We start from the raw sequence: 23,413 nt of genomic DNA, 5'->3' as shown, positions 1-23,413 counted from the left end.
TTTTGTGGTATACAGTGTACGCTGCTGTGAAACCAAAATAATGCAAATTTATTAGGCGAGTGGGAAAATCCAATAAAAACTCTCAGTGATTGGCTTAAGACAGAAAACTTATTATTCCACTTCTCTAAGACAATAAATCAGGAGTTATTATAGGGACTTGTCAAATGTAATGACTTATTTTGAACTCAAAAGCTATATATTCAACACGAAGCGTTGAAGTTGGACAGAGCTAATGCCGTATTTGGCTTACAGACGCACAAACAATAAACTGCTTCGGCTAAATAAAACAGGGCTTTACATTTGTGAGGCATGCTCCAATTGAAAATCCAATCGACGACATTTCATTTTGCAAAGTGCGGCTTACAAAACTCCTCTGTTCCCCGCTAACCCACATTTCATCGCAGCTTTCCATGAAATAAAAAAGTGGGATCATGTGTTGTTTCATTTGCAGCGTAGTTCAGCGTGAGGTCAGCAGCACCTAAAACACTCACTGTAAGGCCCACAATTAGACTTGACGTTCTGTGTTAATGGCCCTATTTGAGCAGAGTGTTTTCCGAGGATTCATGCCACTATGTTTGAGAGGTCCAGACGCATGGGAGGACAACCCTAAAAAAAGACCCATCCGTGGCTGCCAACATGATAAACCTGTAGGGAGGAGCCCAACACACCCAGCCCCCACGAAATTCATCCTCAAAAGCAAGTATTGCTCTTGCAAACTTACGGGAATTTGAAAGATAGGCCACACCGCACTATCTTCCCAGTGACCTACATTGGAGAAAATAACAGAGAGGTGAACTGTAGAGACAGAGAGAGATGTTGCGAGGAGGACAGGAAGAGAGGATGAGAAATTATGCCAAGATCTGAAGACGCATCTTTTAGAGAAAAATGTCTGACAGCATGCACGGGGTCAAGACCCGCAGCACTGGAGCTCAAGCAGCCATCTTGGCAGTCAGTCCTTTTTGGGATTGGTGGGGGCGAGTTAGCGGGGGGGTGTGGGGGTTTCAAGGTACATCAGTCTGCTGGGACTCACCATTTCCTCTTTCCCACTGCTGTAATAAAGAAGCTTCTATTTTTCTTTCATACAGTTTATCTTTGATCGGTAATTTATTACTCAGTTGACAAGAAACGTAAACATCCACATAATTTGGAGCAGAAATCATTACTTCCTGTAGTTATATTTACTACACTGTAAAATGTAATATTGTGTGTAATTAAAAATATTAAATAGGCTGAACTCAATTTTTATCAATTTGTTATTAGAACTCAATTTAAATAAGTTACCAGTACTTTTTATGCAAAAATGCTGATAAACTCGATTAATTTGAGTTGTCCTAACTTAGAAAAACTAAGTAAGCTGGAAGTTTTGCTTCTCAGGGCGGAAGGATGAAAGATGTGTTTTGAAAATGCCACGTGACTACCGTCCTCCTCCCTCCCGGATCAGTCCGCATTTTCATGGCGCCAGCATTTGTTATGGAATATATTGAGCAAACCTGGAGATATTATTGTTGTCATTGCTGTGGATCTTTACTGACTTGGTGAGTAAATGTTTACTCTTATTCAAACTGATTTTGTGGCTTCTCTTAGTTTAGCACCAGGTTTATAATCTTGCTAGCTAGTTAGTGTTAGCCTAGCGTTGCTGCTGCCGCTGTGCTCATGTTACTTAAAAATTAACACCACAGCCTTAAAAACCTTACATAAAACTATGTCGGTGAATTTTTTTGTTGATTGTTTGAAATAAATAAGTGAGATAAGAGCCCAGACAAAATTCTTTGGGAGGTGCAGCGTGGGTGTGGGGGGTGGATAACGGAGCTCTCCGAAAATGTGGAAGCACTTTTGCAAATATGTGATATTTTGATAAATTAAGTAGATATTTGAGCATTACTCAGCTACATTCTCGCCTGAAAATATCTTAAAAGGTTATTTTGTGACCCAGAAAGGGTAGTCTGGGGAAAAGGAGGATCGCACTTGTCGGCCACGGTTGTCGGAGCCTGTGCGCACTTGTAAGCGCGGCAATGGCGGAGGAGCACCGCTGAAAAACTTATTACTTTTTCTGGGTCACAAAATAAACTTTTAAGATATTTTCAGGCGAAAATGTAGCTGTGTGAATTTCAAATATCTGCTCGATTTATCAAGACATCACATATTTGCAAAATGTCTCGACGTTTTCGGAGACGCCTATTTTTTTCATGCTTTGTGGCAGCTTTAGAACATCTGTGGCATCTATTAATGTCAAATCTAGCCTTTATTTAACAACATAAGCGAACTCTATGTTACAATGATTGCACAGCCATTAAGGATCAAATCAGTTTCTGAAAAATGTTCTGTTTTTTCTCCCTCTGCTTGCTTCTTACTGTCTTTGAGGCTCGGGACCAGCACTCCTGCTGTTGGACAGAAAGACATCAGTAAGTATTTTGGTTTTCCAATATATTAGCAACTGTCAGTGACACTTATATTAATCAGGCTGAACTTTAATCATACTTTAGATCAGCCTGTTTTACTTATTGTTTTATTTGTGCTTTGGTTTGGGGAAGTTGTTTCTTTACTGATCTTTTCCTGTCTTCTGTTATTAGACTTGAGATATGACTCCACTATGCTGTTGCTGGTGACCACCGTTAATTCTACAAGACATGCTGTGTAAGTAAACAAACAACAACAGTTTGGTCTGCATTTCTTGAAAGATCACATCCCCCAAACTTAGTTTAGAGGGTCTACACTGTACACTGAAGTCTGCAAGTTTTCTAACAGCAAAATTTGTTTTGTGCCCAAATCATTTTGCACATCATTAGAATGAAAGTTATTGCCCATGTTTGCATAGCCCTTTTTAAAATTATTCTTTCATGACAATATTGTGTGTTGCGTGGTGGTCACGGCTATCCAGACTGAAAATTTGGGACATTGAATGTCACCTCTCCGGCGGGGAGGGAGCCTGAGATTGTCTAAATTGGAGTCTGTTTTATACCAAATGCAGAAAAAATGTTTTAAGAAAGCAATTAAGTTCATGTTCCAAAAAATATGATTGTTTGCTTGCAGGACACCAGGAGAGATGAGTCCTCCATCACAGATGGTGTGGTCAGTGAAGATGGTCACCTGCAGGTTCAAGCTTCATTGCATCTCCAACCCACATCCACTGCAACTGTACTTAAGGGAAGTTAAAGACTTTCTTCTGCACTTACATTTGGATCACCTCGATCCATGACAGTCATTCAGGCAGTAATGCCTGGACTGGAAACAAGCCATCCTTAAAATATTACAACATTCCAGCTCATGTGTTGAAATGAAAAACGAATGTGTTGTTTAAATTAGAGACTGCACTTGTGACAGAACAATAAATATTTTATGTTGATTATATAAATAATGTAAGTACAAAACAAACTTGTGGTAGGCCTAAACTTATTTTCAGAATAATTACATCTAAGACTTTGTTTCGTTGTAAGATTATAACAGTGATGGCAATATCATTTTTATTCAGCAGAACAGTGTCCAGTATGTTGGCTGTTGTACTTTGTTGTGTTTGAAAATAAAAGTTGTGCTCATTTTAACATCATTACAAAAGTGTTGTTAATTATTTTTAATGATATTCATGGTACCACAAATTGTTTTTTTCATTTAGTTGAACTTGAAATGTTTGTCAGTAGGTAAACAATTAGTATTGTCAGAAAGTCAGAAATATCAAGTTATTCTTAATACTGCAGACTTGCAATGTATAAGTTGTCCTAACAGTCATCCTAAGTAAGCTTTACTTAGTTTTTTTGAGGCAACGAGTTTCCATAATTTTTTTGAGTTCTGGGAACTAACACGGCTGTGTACATTTTGAGTACAGTGTACTCAAAATGAGTAAGTTGCCCTAACTTGGTCATCTTACGTAAACTTGATCCAATTTTTTTGAGTTCTGGGAACAAATGAGCTTGTACAGAGTACTCAAAATAAATACGTTGTCCTAACTTAGTCATTTTTAGCTAAGCTTTACTCAATTTTTTTGAGGCAACGAGTTTCCATAATTTTTTTGAGTTCTGGGAACTAATTAGATTTTACAGTGTATGAGGACAATGATACTCAGAAGGGGATCGGTAATCAAGGCATCTGATGGTGTAAGCTGTTCCCCCACGGGGACAGTGACTTTCTCTCTCTTCCTTCCTGTTCTTGTGAATATCTCAACCTTGGATTCAGTCATTTCCAATAAACAAGAGAATTCAAATAATCATTGTGACATATTTCACTCGCTCCCTTTGTCTCCTTTTCTCTCTCTCACATGATCGCACACAGCGCACTCCCCCCTCTACAGGGCCTCCTACATGGGAAAAGTAGACAGGGCATGAAAGGTACACAGTGTTGATCCAGACGATAAGCTGACCAACTGGGTTCATTTATCAAGGAAAATCGGTGCTCAATGTGATCCTGGTGTGGGATGCAAAGCCTTATGACAACTCCATCCCATCCACAGCTCTGAGCTTGTTGTTGTGGTTGCCTTGCAGAAACCCTTGAAGTGTTATTACAGATCTTTTCTGCCATAAAACAGAACATTAGTTAAAACAAATATTTAAATCTGGGTAAGAAGGACACAAGGGAGACAGTCTGAATGATGTATGCCAGATTAAACTCTGCCTAGAAAGACGGAGGAATGACCTTAACTGTCTTTATGCTGCAAAACCCGGTTATATGTGATATATTAAGAAAACTGCAGGCAGATTAGAGAGACACAGATACAGTAAGTAAAACTCATCTGGTATGACTTTCTGTGCAAACTGAAACCCAATACATACATATCAGATCTGAATACTGTGCAGCGATAATAGCTGAATATTCATTTTAGAGCGAGCGGAAGACAAACATTCCTGTCCTTAATGACATCTCCTGGGAGGAAGTTCATTACACAAGGTTGTTACGCAACAAAACTCTGTCACTTTGAGAGGTCAAAGGAGGTTCACATTGCTAACATTAGCGCAAAACCCAGTGGCAACTAGGTTAGTGACACTCCCTGCATAAAAGAGGCTCTTTAAAAGAACTGGGATACAAGTAACATCAGTTCTCCAGGTAGACATGATAAGACTTCACTTTTGTGACCTACTTTGTGTGAGACTGCAAAAAGAACATCATATAAAAGGTATGGATATTGTCTAGCTCACAAAACCAGACATTAGAAGTGGAAACCTTTTGAGTATAATCAGTCCACTAGGGGTGTCACACAATATTCTAAATCCGAGTGTGTAACCAAATACTATTTTTAAAATAAGCAGACATTTGATTTGGATCTTATGCATGCTTGAATGGTTTACTTCTGTGTTAGCTTTCTTGAACAAATAATTAAATGTCATTTTTGGCCAATCCTGAAAACATAACCATCAACCACATGTTGCTTTTTTGTACTAAACCTCAGGCATTTTTGAGCAATCCCACAGTGGTGTTTGAAGCACCAGCAGGGCCTCAGAGCGAGATACGTGTCTAAGATGATGTTGATCTACAAGATACCCGGGCAGAAAACATTGCTCTTTGGAAAACAGGTTAAAAATCCTGTCTATTCAGACTTCTACTCCCTCTGAAACTGTGCCCTTGTTTTTTTCCTTTGGAAGTAACATTAAAGTCTGTTGTCATTATTTAGGGTACCCGAATGTAGGCAAGGTAGCAGTCAGTTTACCTGTGATGTGTTGATCAGATCTCTTTTTAAGTTGTTCAGATATTCTAACAATGTGAATTAAAGCGATAAAATTTAAAGGATTTAACCAAAGAACCATAGCTTTTCAAATTTCAAATTTTCATGATTTTGTTTTATATCACTATTGAGTGTTAATAAATAATTATCAGGATGGTGTAAAATGTAAAGTGCAGTATATGGCAACATTGTTACTTCACAGAACATCCAATGTGTCTTCTTTTTCTTCTTCTTCTTCATTATCATTACTATCATCATCTTGCTCTGTTCATCGGTCCGTCCCTTGAACCTAGAGCTACCATGAGGGTGTGACGGTTCACATCCTGTCACTATAAGCAGTGTCAAGGAGAACAATCTTCAAGCTCTTCTATTATTAATTTCTTAACCATAAACCTCTTCACGAGAGATTTTATTGGCACAGTGCTCCATCTTTTTCTTGACTGAAAGAAAAAAAGAGCAACTATCATCACTAATACTGTTGTCGTTCATGTCCCACATTTTCTCAATTATAATTCTTTGTCTTTATATTTGGAAAGTTTTTCGATAACTTTCAGAGAGACATTTCTTCAGTGGGGACAGCAGTGAGCACATAAGTCCCCCGTTGTCCTTCTCTACTGAATCACACTAGCCTCGTCGCGTTCACTTACCGCTGATGCGTTCATAACATTACTATGTGTCTTGGATGTTGTAATATTTGCATGCTGCCCAACGGAGGTATGCTGCAGCTTTATTGTGCCTTGTATGTATTCTGTTTTGATTAATTCTGAGCGCCCGCAGAGTAGATGGTGTAGTCTCTCTTCTTAGTGTTGAGCAGCAATAGTAATAATAATACTAATAATAATAATAATGATAATAATAAAAACAATAACAAGAAGAAGGTAAAGACGAAGAGTTTGGTGAGTCTGTATGGAATAATATACAGCAACAATGAGCCGGAAATTCTGATAGTCGTTGAATCATCCCACATAGTAACAGCCAGGTGTACATGTCCTCATGGAAGGTGAGGTTGACTGTAAGTGTGTGTGTGTGTGTGTGTGTGTGTGTGTGTGTGTGTGTGTGTGTGTGTGTGTGTGTGTGTGTGTGTGTGTGTCTGGGAAAACATTGTAGATGCAGTTGCTCACTGTTCTGTGCACAGATGGATGATTGATGTCCATGCAGGCCTACATTTTTGAGTGGATTGGAGTCACAGCACATGAGCAAACACAAGATGGGAGACAGTGGAACTCTTGACTACAAAGACTAGCAAGAGTCTCTGTACCACAAACACACACTGCAGAAACTCAAACTCACACACCACACCCATAGATCCACTTCCCCACCTCCACTGCTTGAAGATCTACCTGCCAGCTGCTGCCAGTCGCAGGGAAAGATGGGCTTTGTTGGTTTTGTGAAGCCCACCGACAAGACCCCCCTGGAGACTGCAGGTCTCCAGCAGCACAAGCCTCAGCCTTATCCACTCCGCCGCACAGGCAATCTGTTTTCTATATTACCAGCCTGTATCACTGTACTATGCACTATAGAACAGCAATTGAGCAGGAAATTAAGTTAGGGGATCGGTATTTGGCGGAGGAGAACGAGCTGGTGTGGTCTTCTCTCTCCACATACAAGGATCATTAAATATCACATGAGTTTTTTGATAAATTTCCTCTTCTCCTCTATCTGCTGTTCCCATCAACTTACTCCCCTCTTCCCCCTCTCTCTTTTTCTCTGTCTCTTTTCTTTCTTCTTCAATTTCCCTATCATCATCTACCAGTTTCTCTCTCGTCTAGCTGTATTTGTAGAGTGTATGAACCAAAACATCCTAATGGATGTTTAAACAGCTTGAGATGTGTCAGCCTGGGAACTACCTCCCTGTGACAGGGAGCTCTGGCAGGGAATTGAAACCATTACAAGGGGAAAATAGGGGACATATTTCTTTCTTGTCCTTTTTGTTTATTTCTCTTCCTCTCTCTGGATCCTTTTCTGTCACCCCCCTCGCTTCTCTGTCTATTTTCTCACATTATTTCTCTGTACAAACAAACGGAGGACAGACTCTAAGCATTTGTGGATTCCAAATTGGGGCAGTCTTTTTTTTTGCTTTGATTACTTTCCTCCCCTTGTTTCCATATGTCCTCTCCCACCTAAGTCTTAAATGAGTGACCGTGTGATTATGTGTAAGCATAAGTAGTGAGTGAGGGAAAGAAGGACAAAGTGAGAGCAAGCTAGGTCAGTGCGCTACTGTTCATAATAGTAGTACTTACACTGGAGCACTGCCAGCACACATACAAAAACCATCTCAGCGCTCTGACGTGAAGCAGTGGTTTTATTTTTTTTTTTAGCACAAAAAGGACTTTTTTGTTTCTTTTATTAACTTCTTAATCATAAACCTCATTATCAAACTAATAATTAACTTATATTTCAGATTACTTTTAGGTTAATTTTGGGTATTCAAATGCCCCAGATCTCTAATATTAATGAAATGTATATTCATAGAAGACATTGATTCCATTATCTCTTCTTCACACTTTAGGGAAAATCCTTATTTGGTAAGATAGAGTGGACCTGAATGGACTACATTTATACGATTTCCTAAAGCTTTCGAGCAAATGTTTAACTACCACACAAATTTGCCTAAAAATATTTTCTTCTGAATAGCTTAATATCTAATGAGGCTTTACAAAATAAAGACGTTTTTTAGTCGTGACTCATGGAAACAGTTATCCCCTGTCGCTGATTGACATGTTGAGTTTCTTCTTCAGAGCAATGTTTTTGCCTGAAACTGAAAGCAGACACTGCTTTTATTACATCCATCCAGACAGACAGACAGCAGACACAGAAGCTCACTCACAAGGACAATGAGCTCCCCTGCAACAATTTAAGGTCAATCAGTAGCGCTGACAGCTAAATTAACAAGTGCTACAGGCACCATTACATTAGACCCCTGATTGTGTAACAATAAATATATCAATACTCTGTCTCACAGACAAACTAATATCTACAAATAAGCAAATCAAACGGAAAAAAAAAATATTACTCTGGAGATAGGTTTACAACCAACACTGGCTACACAGAACATACACGTTACTCGAGACCTGTGTATCGGTCAGGTTAGTGGGAGGCAGTCGGAGAGATAAGGAGCCAAACAGGTCTAAATCCCTCCTGAAGCTGACTTGATGGACAGACAGGCCACCATTAACAATGCGGTAGCTTGTGAGAGCAGCAGCTGATGGAAAGATACCCTGGCATTTGCTGTGTTAAGAAGTGGCCCTTAAAGATTTCACACTTCCAATTTCTTTGAATTATCTGCCATCTCCAGCCTGTCACTCAGCCTGACAATCTCAGATTTTTGCTCACTGAGGCACCGGGCTGGTTATTGACAAAGCAATCCACAGTGATACAGCAAAACCTGATAAAACATTAGTCAAACGACACAACGTACAAATCTAGACGCACCTCACACACGGAAAGGCGCACACACTCTTTGTTTTCCCTTTTTCAGCTGAGCACAGCTTTAGTACAATAAGGAGTAAGGATTGTCCAGAATTATATTTAAGAGTTTGACCAATAGAGAGTGGCACAGATACAAAGAAATACAGATATTGAAATATGTCATCTAATATCCTTGATATATGTATATACGGTGAATATGATTAATAGAAAAGGAAAATGATGAGGTTGTAGGTATTTCTGCAGTGAAGACAATAGTGCACGGCTCTTCAACACAGTCACAGATGAAGTCATAGTGGCTTTGCTGAGCAAACTATATAGCAACACAAGCATTAACCCAAGCACTTTGGTCTGTATCATCCTCCGCTTTTTTTCTTTTGTGATATTGATACACCAGTGATGCCAACATATCAGGTTTATCTTTGTCTTTTGTGTAAAAGCATAAATCTGCGATTTGCTGTCACATGAAACTTGGTTAAACGTCCATTATACATCACAATTAGCAACATTATAGCTGACACAGCAGAAAGGATTCGCTATAGTCCACTTATGAGGCAGTGATGACAGCCAATGCTGTTACGAGACAGAACAGACCGCTTATCAGATCTTTGCTGGTTTTGATTCGCTCGCTGATTCAGACAGGCCATGATAGAAATATCACAACATCCCCATTACCCTCAGCATTCAGTACATAGTGCACAGCCTGTGCTTTCTATGAATTATTAAAAGCAGACAGATTATGCTGCAAGGCTGCACGGCTGCTAGTCTAGAGGCAGGTTACAGATGCTGCTGAGTAAAACAGTAACATCAGAAGTGCGTTTGTTCTTTTTTAAAGAAGGGGCTTTGTTCTCTTCTTTGTCAGATTAGGGGCGCTTCGATAGGTTTCAGCGTATGGGTTTAAAAAAAAAGGAGGAGGAAATATTTGGTGGGGTTTGGACAAGTTGGATGCTTGTGGACATTTGTGAGTGTGTATGGCACAAGATGAAGAGGGGGTGAAGGGCACAGTGTCAGGGCTTGTCTGACATGTGGCCTGGTGGGCTGGCTGGATGGTTGGTTTGCTGTCTAGATGGCTGGTTGGGTACAGCCCAGCTCAAGCCTGGCAACTCTCTCTCTCTCGCTCTCTCTCTCCCTGGAGTGACGGGCTGAGACATTAAGACAGGCATTTTAATTAACTGTGCCACTCTTCCACCTGCTGCCCTCAATATGCTCCGGCCCTGGCAAGCTGTTTCTCATACCACTGACTCCCTTGCACTCCTTTTGTTCCATCTTCCCCATCTCTCTACTTTTCGACTTCCTCCTCTTCTTTCTCTCACTTTCTTTCCAATTTTCAAATCTGACCCCTCATTACTTCGACTTTTCTCTCTCCCAAAGCCCTCTTTCCTATTCGTTGTGTATCCCTCTGCTGTTTGACCCTAATAAATGAAAACTCATACCAATAGATAAGGCGATTCCATCAGGCTCAAATGACAGAGTTAGCCAATTTCTTTTTCTTTTTTTTAACTTGGAGAGAATTAATTCCTACATGTGTCCTGTTCTACTGGCCATCTAACTACGCCCTCTCAACCATCCAACACAGATACACGAACACACACTCGCGCACACACACATTGTACACACTCATGCTCTTCAAATCTATCTGGTAATTCAGTTCTGCCCGACACTCATCAGGCTATTCATTAAGGTCTGATTGGAGATGGATATTTCTTTTTCCTCCTGACAGAATGGAACTAGGGATCAAACTGGGGACATTACAGGATTTGGAAGAGGGACTGCAACACACAGCCATCTGAGTGTGTTTTTTTTTTTAACTTGGTCAATCAGTGTGAATGTGAGCTCATAAATGTTTGTATTAATATGTGTAAATGTATGCCTGGCGGTTTAAGAATCTCATTTGGTGCCGTGACTCCTATAGTTTAATCATTTAGATCATAAATTGAGAATTAATTCAAACAGAACGGAGCAACAAATGATCCACTTTTAGCACTCTACTTAAATTGTATTACACTTTTAATGGGGTTAATAATAGACGGCATTAACAACACAGGAAAACGGCACTACAAAGTGTTGTATTAAAAGGATTAATGTTCTCCCTTCAGAATTGAAGCCAGGTCTTGGAGATACAGCTAAAACTAACAAATGGCCCAGCTCGGGCTCCATGATGGGGCCTCAGTTGCAGTCATACTACAGTAAGAAGACAGCAACTGGGGCCAATATATCAGCCTGGCAGACACGGCGCATTCATCTGCCGTGTGGGGAGAAGTGACTTTGAAGTTCTCCGCGGTGAGGTGAAAGAGCAGCTGTGGCCTCAACCTCTGTGTTTATGTAGCCGCTCAAGCCCTGGGAGAGCTCTTAATGAACGATGTGGATAAATGGACACCACAGCTAAAAGCACACACTCAAATGTCTGTGTGCGGGCTAAGACACTAAGGCACTGATTTATTAGCCAAACATCGGTATTGGCCAGTATTCTCCATGATGATCGCTATCAGCTTATCTGAAAATGAGTTGATGCTCACCAGAGGCTGTTTGTCTGTTGTTTCCCATTACGTTAGCAGTATTACACATGGGATCGAGTATCAAAAAGTCGTACACATTTGAACTTATGAAGTTGTGATGAAAGGCTGAAGAGTTCTAGGTCTCAGTGGCACAAAATGGGAAATAAATAATGAAAATATGCAACAAAAGACTCGTATAAGCATTCCTTTAGGTCAGATCGTTATTTAAATTTTTATCAGAACTGCATGTAGAATTTCAGCGTATCCCTTATAATGTCATAGAGGCCATCCACACTGTTAACTTATATGTCCACATGTGCTTTGAACTGAAATATGCATCAACAGCTGGCAGGTGACGGTATGTTTGTAATAGCCTTCAAACATAAGCAGAGACAAACCTGTTAGAAGAAGGCTGTGCCAACATCCGCCGGCAATGTCTTTCACTGGTGATTCCGGTAGCGTCACTTCCTCTGGGGACAGGATGTTTCCCTTTGTGCTTCCACATGCCCGTCCACATCCCCACTGAAACAATTTTCCATCACCTGCATCATCAGTTCGTAAATTGAGTTTAATTAGTAAAACAATTACACTTCCAATTTAAGCCAATAAGTATTTGTGGTCAATTATTAATGAAATGAATGCAGTTTAAGTAATGATTTGTAAGTTCCCCCCAAAAAGGTTCAAACTTTTGAATACTCAGGTCCTTTCATCTTATACAACAGATATGAGGTACTAAGTGATAGAACATGTACTGAACCCTGTACGGTTCCTCCATTAAAAGCAAAGCACCCCACCGGAGGGGCCTCCGACCCCCTGCAGCTCATTTTGCATCTCTCTGCAGCACTCATCTCGGAGCATGTTGTCCTTGTTGTGCGGCTGCTGCGTGGGGGTCTCTAGAGATAAATTATGGATGCAACGCAAAAGCTGTAAAATTTGTTGTATCTTCTATTATCTTCATGTTAAAGGCCACAAAAGCTCTTCAGTGAAGTCAGCCATTAAGAAATGACAGGTATTGCTATCAGGCTTCTTTATAGGCTATTACCTGCAATGACAGCAGCTGCTGCTGCACCACTGTACGGCCTATCACATTATTTGCAGCTAAAGTCAGCTACTGTGTCATTTTGCCTCATTTTCTTGACAGTGCTATCATAAATCCATTGGGCTGCAGGGGAAACTGTCGACTACCCCGATTATCTTCATAGCCTGAATGAATTCTGAAATGTATGTAACAGGCAATGACTGCTATGGATCAGGAGCCAGGGCCATATTCTCGCTAACTCTCTCTCTCCCTCTCTCCCACCACCACCCGAGCCCCCTCCTTCTGTGTAACGCTCTCAGGTGATGTGCTGATGGAGGGCTCAAGTACTTTGACTAAAAGAAGCCAACTCTGAACCGCAATGACAGCTGATGACAACATTGTTAGCCACAAATTGAAAAATATCAAACAAATCTAAATTCTAAGTGGTCACCAATAGGATCCTCCTATGCATTTTGATGGGCAAACTAGGGTCCAGTTCACACATGAAAAATTCAGTCCATTTTTTAAAAACTTAAATATTTTCAATCGTTATTTATTCATTTATAACATTACGGTGATTTAATGTCATGTAACCCAAGCAGACATACACAGTGCATTACAGTACCTGTCAGTGCAAGATTATGGTTTGCCCCACAGGTGACCTTTGACACATGGTCCACACGCTCCACAAAGCGGGGAACAACCGCATTTTCATTAGAGCCGCTGCCAATTTGTCCATAATCATTTTGGCTGTAGGGTGAAAAGCATAAACACGTAATTAGGAATATAATTAATTACCTGCAGGCATCATCTCTTTTATCACATTTTAAACTCCGTAGAACACAATTTCAAAGCATGGAAATATAGTACATCTTTCAATTTCTATAGGGTAAAAAAAAAAAAAAAAAAATGAAAGCATAGCAGCAAGCAGGTTCCACTGGGGACTGTGCAACATATGTGTTGCCTCCCATTTCTATGGATCCTCTTTGTGACAATAACGAGACACAGCCCTATCAGAAGTGAAACACCTCACTAACTAATTAGACTCTCAGGCTGCAGTCTGACAAAATAAAAAAGAGAAAAGTGCTTGAAGGGAGACTTGCTCTCCCGCAATTTGCATCTGCCACTTTTTACTGCATCTGTTCCAAGTGCCATTCAACGTTCTCTTCCTCCTTTTGTTGGAAAGTGTTGAGCCCCAACTATTTAAGCTCACCTCCTACCTACCCGGAGCTTTGTTCCTGCTCCTTTGCAGACCAGTAATGAGCCAACCGCCACAAAACTGCTAGGAAATTAATGACTCATTACGGACGGGGCCTAGACCGCTCCACAGCCTCTTGCCTCTTTTCCCCCGCTCCACCCACATGCCCGCATGTAATCCTCTGTCTCTCCCCCCTTTTCTCTCTCTTACCCTCATCCCTTCAACCCATACAGAAAGACCTCAACACCTCCCTATCAATTAGAGCCTATTACAGGGCTCCCATGCTAGCAGGGTAAAGAAAGACGGCCTTCACAGCTCAAGAGTGTGTGCAGGAGAGATTGGGAGAGTTGAATGAGGAGCCTTAAGGTGCTCCTTTCACACCCTTGCCCTTATCCATTATCCCAGCGTGTAAAGCCCCCTTGGAGAAACGTGTAGCCCCAAAAAGACTTGGGGATGAAAATAAGTCAAGGGAGGGATTCTTGGTCACACCTTTTCCCTTTTCCGTCTCCTTCAGTGTCAAATTATATCATAACTAGTCCTCAAGCAAAGCAACATGGTCACTGTGCTCCTCCTTTAAATGGAGTGTTAGAAAAAGATGGTGAGCTCTGAATGGCACGTATTAATCATACCATCTGTGTCTGTATTGATAGACAGACCAGCTGAGACAGATATTTAGCAGATGAAGCAAATGGCGGACAAGCACGTACACATGAAAATTCATGTGGTTATTGATTTCTTTTAGTTTCACTCTTTCTATCCTCCATTGCATTCCACTAGGTGATAACTACTTATTCATGGGATTGTTGGTCTTTGTTCAGAGGGACAAAAAAAATATGATTCTACTTCTCTAGCATTTTAGAATATCTTTTCTCTTTTTCTGCACGATAGAATATGTATCAGCTTTTCATTCAAGCATTCTGTGCTCACTGGTTTTTTTGAAGCTAAGGTGCATTTCAAGGCAATCCCTCTGAGAGTGAATGGGTGAGATCACATGGGCTTGAGGTGGTTTAGAATGGCAAATCCTGCTGAAAGTGTCATTTCCAGTCAGAGACATCAATTTGGTGTGTGAAACAGGGGCCCAGGAGAGCCCGATAGCCTGCGAGATTCCTGAAAAGAGCAAAGGGGCCTGGGGATCAGCTCATACACACCTGGATTACACAGGAATTTCGCAAAGCGCCTCGAATACATGAAGAAAAAGTGTAAAAGGAGGAAGAGTGGAAGAAACACGATAGACAACTTGGGATAAAGTGCAGAGAGAATTTGAAAGGAAAGCCACTTATTTAATATCACTTCTACAGTATATGGTGACCCTCTGTATTTTAACAGTAAATTAATTTATTTGTTTTACAGAAATTAAAGAAAACAACATCAAAAAATTATATATATATATATATATATGAAGAAGAAAATCCCAGATCAAACATTAACATGTGCTTCTAAAGCCAACTGAGTGAAAAGAGACAACTTTTTGTCCTCTTTGACTTTGACACTATTGTATACAATTGTTATTTATCATCATATGAAGAATACACAGAAAAAAGGAGTTGATCAATGACCTCCATCTGGGGACGACTGTCAAAGCTCATAAATATGTTTAATAGGGAGATATTAAAACATTGACATGCACAAATTAAACCTAAATTACTGGTAGCACTATTTCTGGCCAAACATTTCGGTAACTGTAAAGCAGTGCACATAGGCAGCAGTATTATCTCTAATATAAAGCCTCAATTAGCTTAAGTGAGAGCAAAATGGCTGATAATTATTGCACCAGCTCATTAGACTTGTTCTGACACTAAAACCACTTAAATCACCACACAGACATAAACACCGGCGCAGAGGCAAACACACACATGCAGATGTTAGAGTTTATTCCCATCGTAATGAGGCAGATACTGTGCAGGTTGGGTTTTTACATGTTTAGTGGAAAAACTAAACACTTCAAACTTGACTTAATAGGGTCTCACCATTACATAAGCTAATTAGAACTCGGTACATGGATGGCAATTTTAATAAAATGATAATAAAAAGGAAAAACAAATGACGAAGGAGCGTCAGGGCGTGTGCTGTTGTGCACTTCAGGATTAGTTACAGACGTTTTTTTAACTTCATAAGCGAGACCAAGTTAAAGCAAAAAGTTTTTAGTTGTGAACAAATATAATGTGATAATTTAGAAGCCAATAACAAAGTCACTCAACTCAAAAGACATATTAAGGAAATATGATCTATAAAATAGCGACAAACACAAAAGCAAGGTATTTGCTGTACCAGCAATAGATCTTGGCTAATAATGATGCAGGCTCCTATAGAATAAAATCCTTGGGGCCAGTCATGAAAGTTTAAGATTCAATGCGGTAAAATACAATGTGCTGTAAAATATTAATGTGTGTGGTAAAATTATGCTGGGGGTAATATTTTAGATTGCCTCTGTCTGTAAAAAAGACGTATCTGTATTTATTTACAAGCAGGGATAGTGGATGGGGGGCTTTGTTTGAAGCCATGTTTATGAATATTGACTCTGGCTCCTTGGTAAGTGGCTATAAATCTGCGAGAGGATCTTTGTAAAGTTCCCTTGGAGGACATAACTTCAGGTCTAACCGTCTCCTTCCTTCACTTGACTTTTAAACATTTGGATATAGCCTGGCCAACTACATTTAGAGCTGCTTCTAAATTATGAAAGCTTCCACTTTGATAGTCCAAGTGCTAACCAATCAAAGTTGATAAATTGCGGCAATAGATTTATCTAGGACAGAAACACAGGTGCGTTTGGCCCTTGATCTGGAGTGTTTATGAGTTTGGGAATAAAAAAAATAAAAAATGGATCTCTGCATATCTAGCTATGTTCCAAACACTGACTTAGATGCCTTTAAAGCTTTGAGATTCCCACCATCTACCCACACTTCCTGAAATATACTTACGCCAGATACTGACAAGTACGCATGTATCATCTGACTTTACAGCCAGATCTTACAGTGCTAGTCTCTGATGAAAAGTGTGAACAACTTGAAGAGCGTGACCTGTGCTGATAGGAGGAGCATTACTCGTGTGATCAAAAAGATCATACAAGTAAAGATCATACATCACGTCGCTCGTATAACCCGAGGCTATTGAGACCAGCTGGAAAAGTTCTATAGGTCCGCACTGTAAGAACCTTTTGCGAATGACTCATTTACACCTTCGTTTTTCTTCTTTACCCCATGTTCGACATGTTTATCTATTTATTTTCTTTCAAAGTTCCAAAGTTCAGATCACAGAGGTGATTGCATTAGCAATATTGCAGCCGTTGGCTGGCCCGGAGATGATGGACACAGAGGTCCGTATCCTCCGGCTACCGTGATTACATAGGAGCAAGGATTAAGAGAACTGATTTCTTTCCCGGTTGAGTTCAAAGGGCTCAATCAAAGTGTTTCACTGTTGAACCCCTGCCCCTTGCTTTCGATGCATAATTAACTGACAAGTGGTGATAAGGTTAAGCCTTGCAAAAAACAATTTTTCCTTTTATTCTGCCGGGTGATGAATGCAACAACAGTTGATGTCACTGTGCACTAAATAATGACTGGAAAGCTTCATTGATTCAACCATCTAATTCCAAGAAAACAGCTTCCTCCTGCATTAAATTGGAGAAAACTGACATCCCTCTATTAAAGCCCCATTTCTCTCCGTCATTCGCCTCCATTTCTTTCTCCACTTTTTTTCTCCTCCATTTCCATTTCTTTCTCACTTTGTGCCTCCTGCTTCCACAAGGCTTATCCTCAAGGCCTATCCGCTTATGTAGAACCTCAACTATCTCTCTCTTGCCATTCTGTCCCTGACGCTAGCTGACACTAGGTATCAGTTCACACCCCGAACACACAAAGAGAGGTGCTAAACAAGGACTTCAGGACATGTCACAGCACACTTAAAGGGCTTCACAGTAATACAGGAGTCCACATGTGACACAGTGAACAGAACACATGCACTCAAGAGAATGCCACACAATGCACAAAAGCTACATGTTTATTTTGTTTTAGCTTAATTACAGTGTATGACCTAAAAATTTATCATACGTAAGAGAAACAAAATGTATGAGTTTTAAACACAATTAGAAACATGTGGCTGAGCAAATCAGCATTATTAATGTTCCATTTTAGTGAATAACATTTAAATTCTGTATCTAGAGCTTAATGATCATAATTATAAGCCTCTGTTGCTACTTTTGTTTTTTTTCTAGGAGATCACGTGTTTGCAGTTATGCAAGATATAGTGTGCTTCTGAGATCTAATGAAATTAGGCGATGTGCAGTGCCTAATCAGTCTTGATTACCTGTTGAATGTTACAAACAAGCATCCCCCTGGCTCTTGAAGATATGAGGGTTGAGGTGTACTAATTACAAGTGAAGCAGAAATGACACACAAGCAGCGGGAAGATATCAAATTGGTAAGGAATATGATACAAAATGTCCCATTGCATAAACAGACAACCCTCTTCTATTTCTTTCGTACATTTTTAAGATTAAGATTCTTTAGTTTCACACCTGATGAGTAAAGCAGTGGGTTTCCTTGAATGGCCAACCCACAAGAAAAGCAATCAATTCTGATTTTTATCATTTTCAAAACAAACCGTACCTACCCTGAGAGCTGAACACACCCCAAGATACTGTAGAGGATGTTTACACTGAAGAACCCGAAAGGTTGATGTTCAGGTTGCAATCCAAACGCTTTTGGGTGCATTTCTAATCACATGAAAAGATTCCCCCATCTCTGAAAAAAGCCTAAAGCTTAAAAGCTTTCTAGACATGAACCACTTTTTCCCTAAAGTTAGTGCAATCACCCAGTGTATGCATATTTTTTTCCCTCCTCTCACTTCCTGTTTTGTGACTGAAAATAATGTGGAGCCCACACCACTTTAAGCCAGTATTTACAGTTACGATCTGCCTGTTGTTTTCCAATGAGCCGAGCAGTGCTTTGCCTTTTTTTTTTTTTTTTAAATTCATTTAGCTGTAAGGCAGTGTGTGATAAGACAGAACGAAGACTTCCCTCATAACGAGGAGCATGCCAAGTCTGACATAATCCAATCTGGTCCATTTTCATCTGCTTTTGTCTTGTGTTTTTTGCTTCTCTTTTGGACTTTCCTTTGGTTCCAACGATGGCTCAAAAACCTGAAATGACACAATTCGGTCGCACTTGTATGGTGGTAAGGCTGCAATCCAAACGGCTTTTCTGCAGAAAAATCCTTGAAGACCCACACACATTTAAATCTGGCCCTGGGGGCAACAGGCTCTAAACCACTGAGATAAAAAAAACATCCAGGCCAGAAAGCAAAAATATATATTTTAAGGAAGGGCTTACCATAGCAACAAAAAGGCATGTCAAACTTGTGGAAAGGAGGCATTCTGACTGAGGAGTAAACACAGACCAGTGTGCCCGTAGGAAAGCCTAGGCAAAGCTCTTCGCATATCAAAAGGCCCAGCCTCACACATGTATGCAGCAGAAAGAAAGACAATGGCGGTAATAACACGGGATGCGTTAGGGTCCGGAAAAGACGGTTAAACGGTCATTTGTGTGAAGAGGCATAACGGGGCCTAATAGAGACGGTGCAGTAGGCAGGGTCTTGCAGAAAGAGACAAACAGTGTGTACTTAAAAACAGTATTTAGCCTCTACGAGAAGCATTCCCTCTGTTCGATTCACCTGCAACGAGTCGAAAACATCTACTTATGTGCCAGTTATCACCCTAATCTGGACTTTGAGATTATTTTCAAAACCTTAGCTAATAGATTAAATAGGTTAATTTCCGACTGATTAATACTCATTGACCAGACAATTTATTAGGTACAAGCTGCAAGTATTTCTTAATGGCACAGATTCAACAAGTTGCTGAATACCTTCCTCAGAGATTTTGGTCCACATTGACATGACTGCAGGCTGCTACTCCACCACATCCTAAAGATGCTGTATTGGATTGAGATCTGGAGACTGTGGAGGCCATTTAAGTACAGTACAAATTCTTACCCTACCACCCAAATGTTACAGCAAAAATCGAGACTCATCAGACCAGGCAACATTTTCCAATCTTCTATTGTCCATTTTTGGTGAGCCTGTGCAAATTGTAGCCTCAGTTTTCTGTTCTCAGCTGACAGAGGTGGAGCCTGGTGAAGTCTTCTGCTGCTGTAGCCCATTTGCTTCAAGGCTCGACGTGTTATGCGTTCAGAGATGTAATTTGAGTTACTCTTGCCTTCCTATCAGCTTGGACATTCTCCTCTAACCTCTGGCACTGACACGGTTGATATTTTCTCACTGGATATTTTCTCTTTTTCAGACCACTCTCTGTAAAGCTTAGAAATAGTTGTGCAGGAAAACCACAGTAAATCAGACGCTTTAGAAATGGTCAGACCAGCCTATCTGGCACTATGCCATATTAAAAGTCACTTAAATCACCTTTCTTCCTCCTTCTGAGTCTTTCATTAATTGGCCAAAAATCCTATATCACAAATCTCAAGAAAAAAAAGCTCGTCACAAATGTTATATTGATAAGGTCATCCAATCTCTGCCAGGATTTTTGTCCTGGCAATAGAGCCACTGGCAGGAGCAGTGCAGTGAGACAAAACCCAGACACAGACACAGAAGGTGTCCAATTGGGTCAGTTACCTCAAAAATAAATCTTTTTGCTGGAAATGTAATTTCATTTTTTACACAGCCAACCCAATTTTTATTCAGGTTACTAACTGTTTGAACAACTTTAAGGTATTAGGTAAAAAAAACTATGAAAAGAGGGAAACAGGGTTTATAGATGTGGTTAACCAGCTGGGTAAAAATTCGAAATTGAAAGTGCAAATCTGCATTCATTCGTATTTGACTGAGTCAGGTGTATACAGACGTTCTTTTGTAGCTACTTTAATAATTTCCTGTCCTTTCTCCAATAATATCTTTAAATCCTAATTAAAACATAAGCGAATTAATCTGCAATTATTAAATGCTCATTGTGAGTTTAGGTAAATGAGCACTGAAATACAAATTCAAAATAAACTATAAATCCTTAAAATGAATACTAAAACCTTCAAAGTTAGAATTTTAAACTGCTTCCCTGGTTTCAAACTCATTCAGTTTGTAAATGACGTTAATTGATTGAACACACAGTCTGTGGCTAACATAAGGTTTATAGGCATTATAACATTTTGTTTTCCAGCATTAAATACACAATACATGTAGTCGAAGACTATAGTCTCTGTGTGGGACACTTAAAGTCCTGATGGTAGGCACAGTAGTTTCATGCCACTGATGTCTTGCGATCATGTTGCAATGGCATTTATAAAGTTAGAATTTTACTTTAATTCAATTTAATTTAATTTATATTACACCAAATCACAACAACAGTCACTTTAATGCACTTTATGTTATAAGGCAAAGACCCTACAATAAACAGAGAGAGAGAAAACCCCAACGATCAGAGTATCCAGTATGAGCAAGGACTTGGCAACAACGGGAAGGAAAAACTTGCTTTTAACAGGAAGAAACTCCACGAGAACCATACGCAGGGAGGGGGAGCCAACTGACATGACCTTGAGGGGAGGGAGAGAGAACAGAATGCACACTGTGGGGAAAAAGAAATGTTTTGACAGCTGCATTAACAAACCCGCAAAAAGCAAAAATTTGCCTTAATGTGTTAACAACATTTAACAGTTTTCTGAAATAAATAAAAAGTCTATGGCACAAATTCCAGCAGCTTTTTTTCAAGAAAAAGTTAAGCCACAAGTTAAATTTCTTGTTTGATAAGATAAAATATACTTCATTCATCACAAAGTCTGCAAATTCCTCAGTTACAGAAGTTAAAAAAAATGTTAAAAAGTTAAAATATGCACAGGACCCAAGACATGGATGAAAAGAGGAGACGTGCTTTAATTTATTTCTGGAATTTATATACAAATTAATTCACAATTTGTCACCTTTCACCACTACAGGTTTTCTTCATAAGTTTCATCAGCGCAACTGCAATGTACTCAAGATACAAAATATTATGCGCCACATTGACTAAAATACGGTTAAATTTATGGTTGAATTTGAATTCATGGAAACATTTATCAACAGTAGATTCAATATAAACTCTGAACTGGTTCCAAAGCAGTCCAAATATACTACATGAACTGAGTGAGTTATCTCACGGAGAGGTAGGTCATTTTTTGTGTTAGTATTATTGAAACTGTTATTATAATGTCATTTATCTATTGTAATCATGTGTATTTTTCAATACTTTTTTTGCACAACTTCAGGTTACAGATGGAACTGGCAAGAGGAACTCCCCAACATAAATCATTAAAAAAGTAACTACAGACAGGCAAGATGGAACAAAACCACAAAAGTACTGGGTATTTTATGAAACTGTTAAAGAAATACTACCCGGTAAATCTCATACTACTTTGCCTCAAATCAAAGAGAGGGACGAGGAATCCGGCACCCTGCCGCTCTGGGGCATACAGTGGCACCTTCATAGCGAGCCGTTGATATGCAACGAGGATATCTTCAATCTTCAATTACATCTGACGACAGCAAAAACAAATTCAACAGGGAGGTGAAAGAAGGGGAAAAAAGACAGAATGGGATTCACACAAATAAAATCCATGCCATATTCTCCTTTTCTATTCGCACTCATGCCGTGAATGCTTATATTTCAAGTGTAAACACAATCAGTGCTGTGTAGGAATGATGAAAAGCCGTTACTCTTATTATAGGAGAAAATAACAAGCACTCATGAAGGGATTGATTGTTTTCAAATCGTAGATCTTTGTAAGAGGAGTGTAAAGTAGAGCTAAGTCTCCATTATAGGACGCTGCTGCTACATTGCTTTTGATTTTCTGTCAACATCCCTCTTACCAACTAGGCACTGTATTTACTAAATGCATCGGGGCCAAGAAATGGATTGAAAATATTGTTCGTCTTCTGCAATCCAAATTGTGTCAACCAGTTGGAGGTATTGCAGGTCTTTTATTCCGTGTGTCTCACTCTGCCAATGTTTATAGATACTGTAGGACTCTTCTGAATAGCTGACAGCACAATATGGGTGTAGTTATTGTAAGAAAACCAAACATAAATTAACCGTGAACCATGCGAGCAGGCAACTCACTCCTGCAAAGCTCTTTTTTTTCCGATGCAGGGATTATACACAGAAAAGGAGACCTGAACCAAGTGAAAACGGTTCCCCCAAACATGTCCCCATACAAATCAACGCCTGTTTAATAAACCAGCGTGCTTTACAGGTTTTACACCCAAACACTGTTTTATGATGGTAATGATTATTGCAACGTTTTCAACAAATTAAGCACATTAAATACAACTTTGAAAAGGCATAGAGTATGATAATGTTCACATTCGTTTAACACGGCGTTATATTTTAATACCTTGTTCCGTGTTTTCTTGAAGTCACACACTTCGTTTAGAGGATTGTAATTCAAGCAGAAGCAAGACCAACATCCAATCCTGCGCTATGTCACTGAATTAGACAGTTGCCCTTAACATTTCATAGCCTCAAACTTCACCACACGAGTCAGAAACCTAAGGATTTGCTCCAAGTAATTAAGTGCATACACTTACCTGCAAGTAAGCAAGTAACACACATGCCACACAAACACAAAGCTCGTGCCCTTCTCTGGTTGCCACAC

At 39.7% G+C, this 23,413-nt stretch overlaps 1 protein-coding gene and 1 long non-coding RNA gene across 2 annotated transcripts in view; one reads left to right on the top strand and one right to left on the bottom strand.

Annotated features, from left to right (window-relative positions):
- LOC120442970 (ultraviolet-B receptor UVR8-like) overlaps positions 1-23,413 on the bottom strand; it is a 303,306-nt gene that overhangs the window by 173,449 nt on the left and 106,444 nt on the right. Inside the window, exons 6-7 of the mRNA XM_039620403.1 lie at positions 13,212-13,336; positions 11,967-12,110 (exon numbers count right to left, since the gene is read on the bottom strand). Of these exons, the coding sequence (XP_039476337.1) occupies positions 11,967-12,110; positions 13,212-13,336 (269 nt within the window). The remainder of the gene's footprint in view (positions 1-11,966; positions 12,111-13,211; positions 13,337-23,413) is intronic.
- LOC120442971 lies at positions 1,181-2,590 on the top strand. The gene is made up of 3 exons (XR_005615029.1): positions 1,181-1,535; positions 2,362-2,402; positions 2,571-2,590. It is a non-coding gene; the product is annotated as an uncharacterized LOC120442971 (long non-coding RNA).

The sequence above is a fragment of the Oreochromis aureus genome, linkage group 12 (genome assembly GCF_013358895.1).
Source record: "Oreochromis aureus strain Israel breed Guangdong linkage group 12, ZZ_aureus, whole genome shotgun sequence".
Lineage (NCBI taxonomy): Eukaryota > Metazoa > Chordata > Actinopteri > Cichliformes > Cichlidae > Oreochromis > Oreochromis aureus.
Note: the sequence above shows the minus strand (reverse complement) of the source record. Positions and strands in the feature narration are given on the sequence as shown.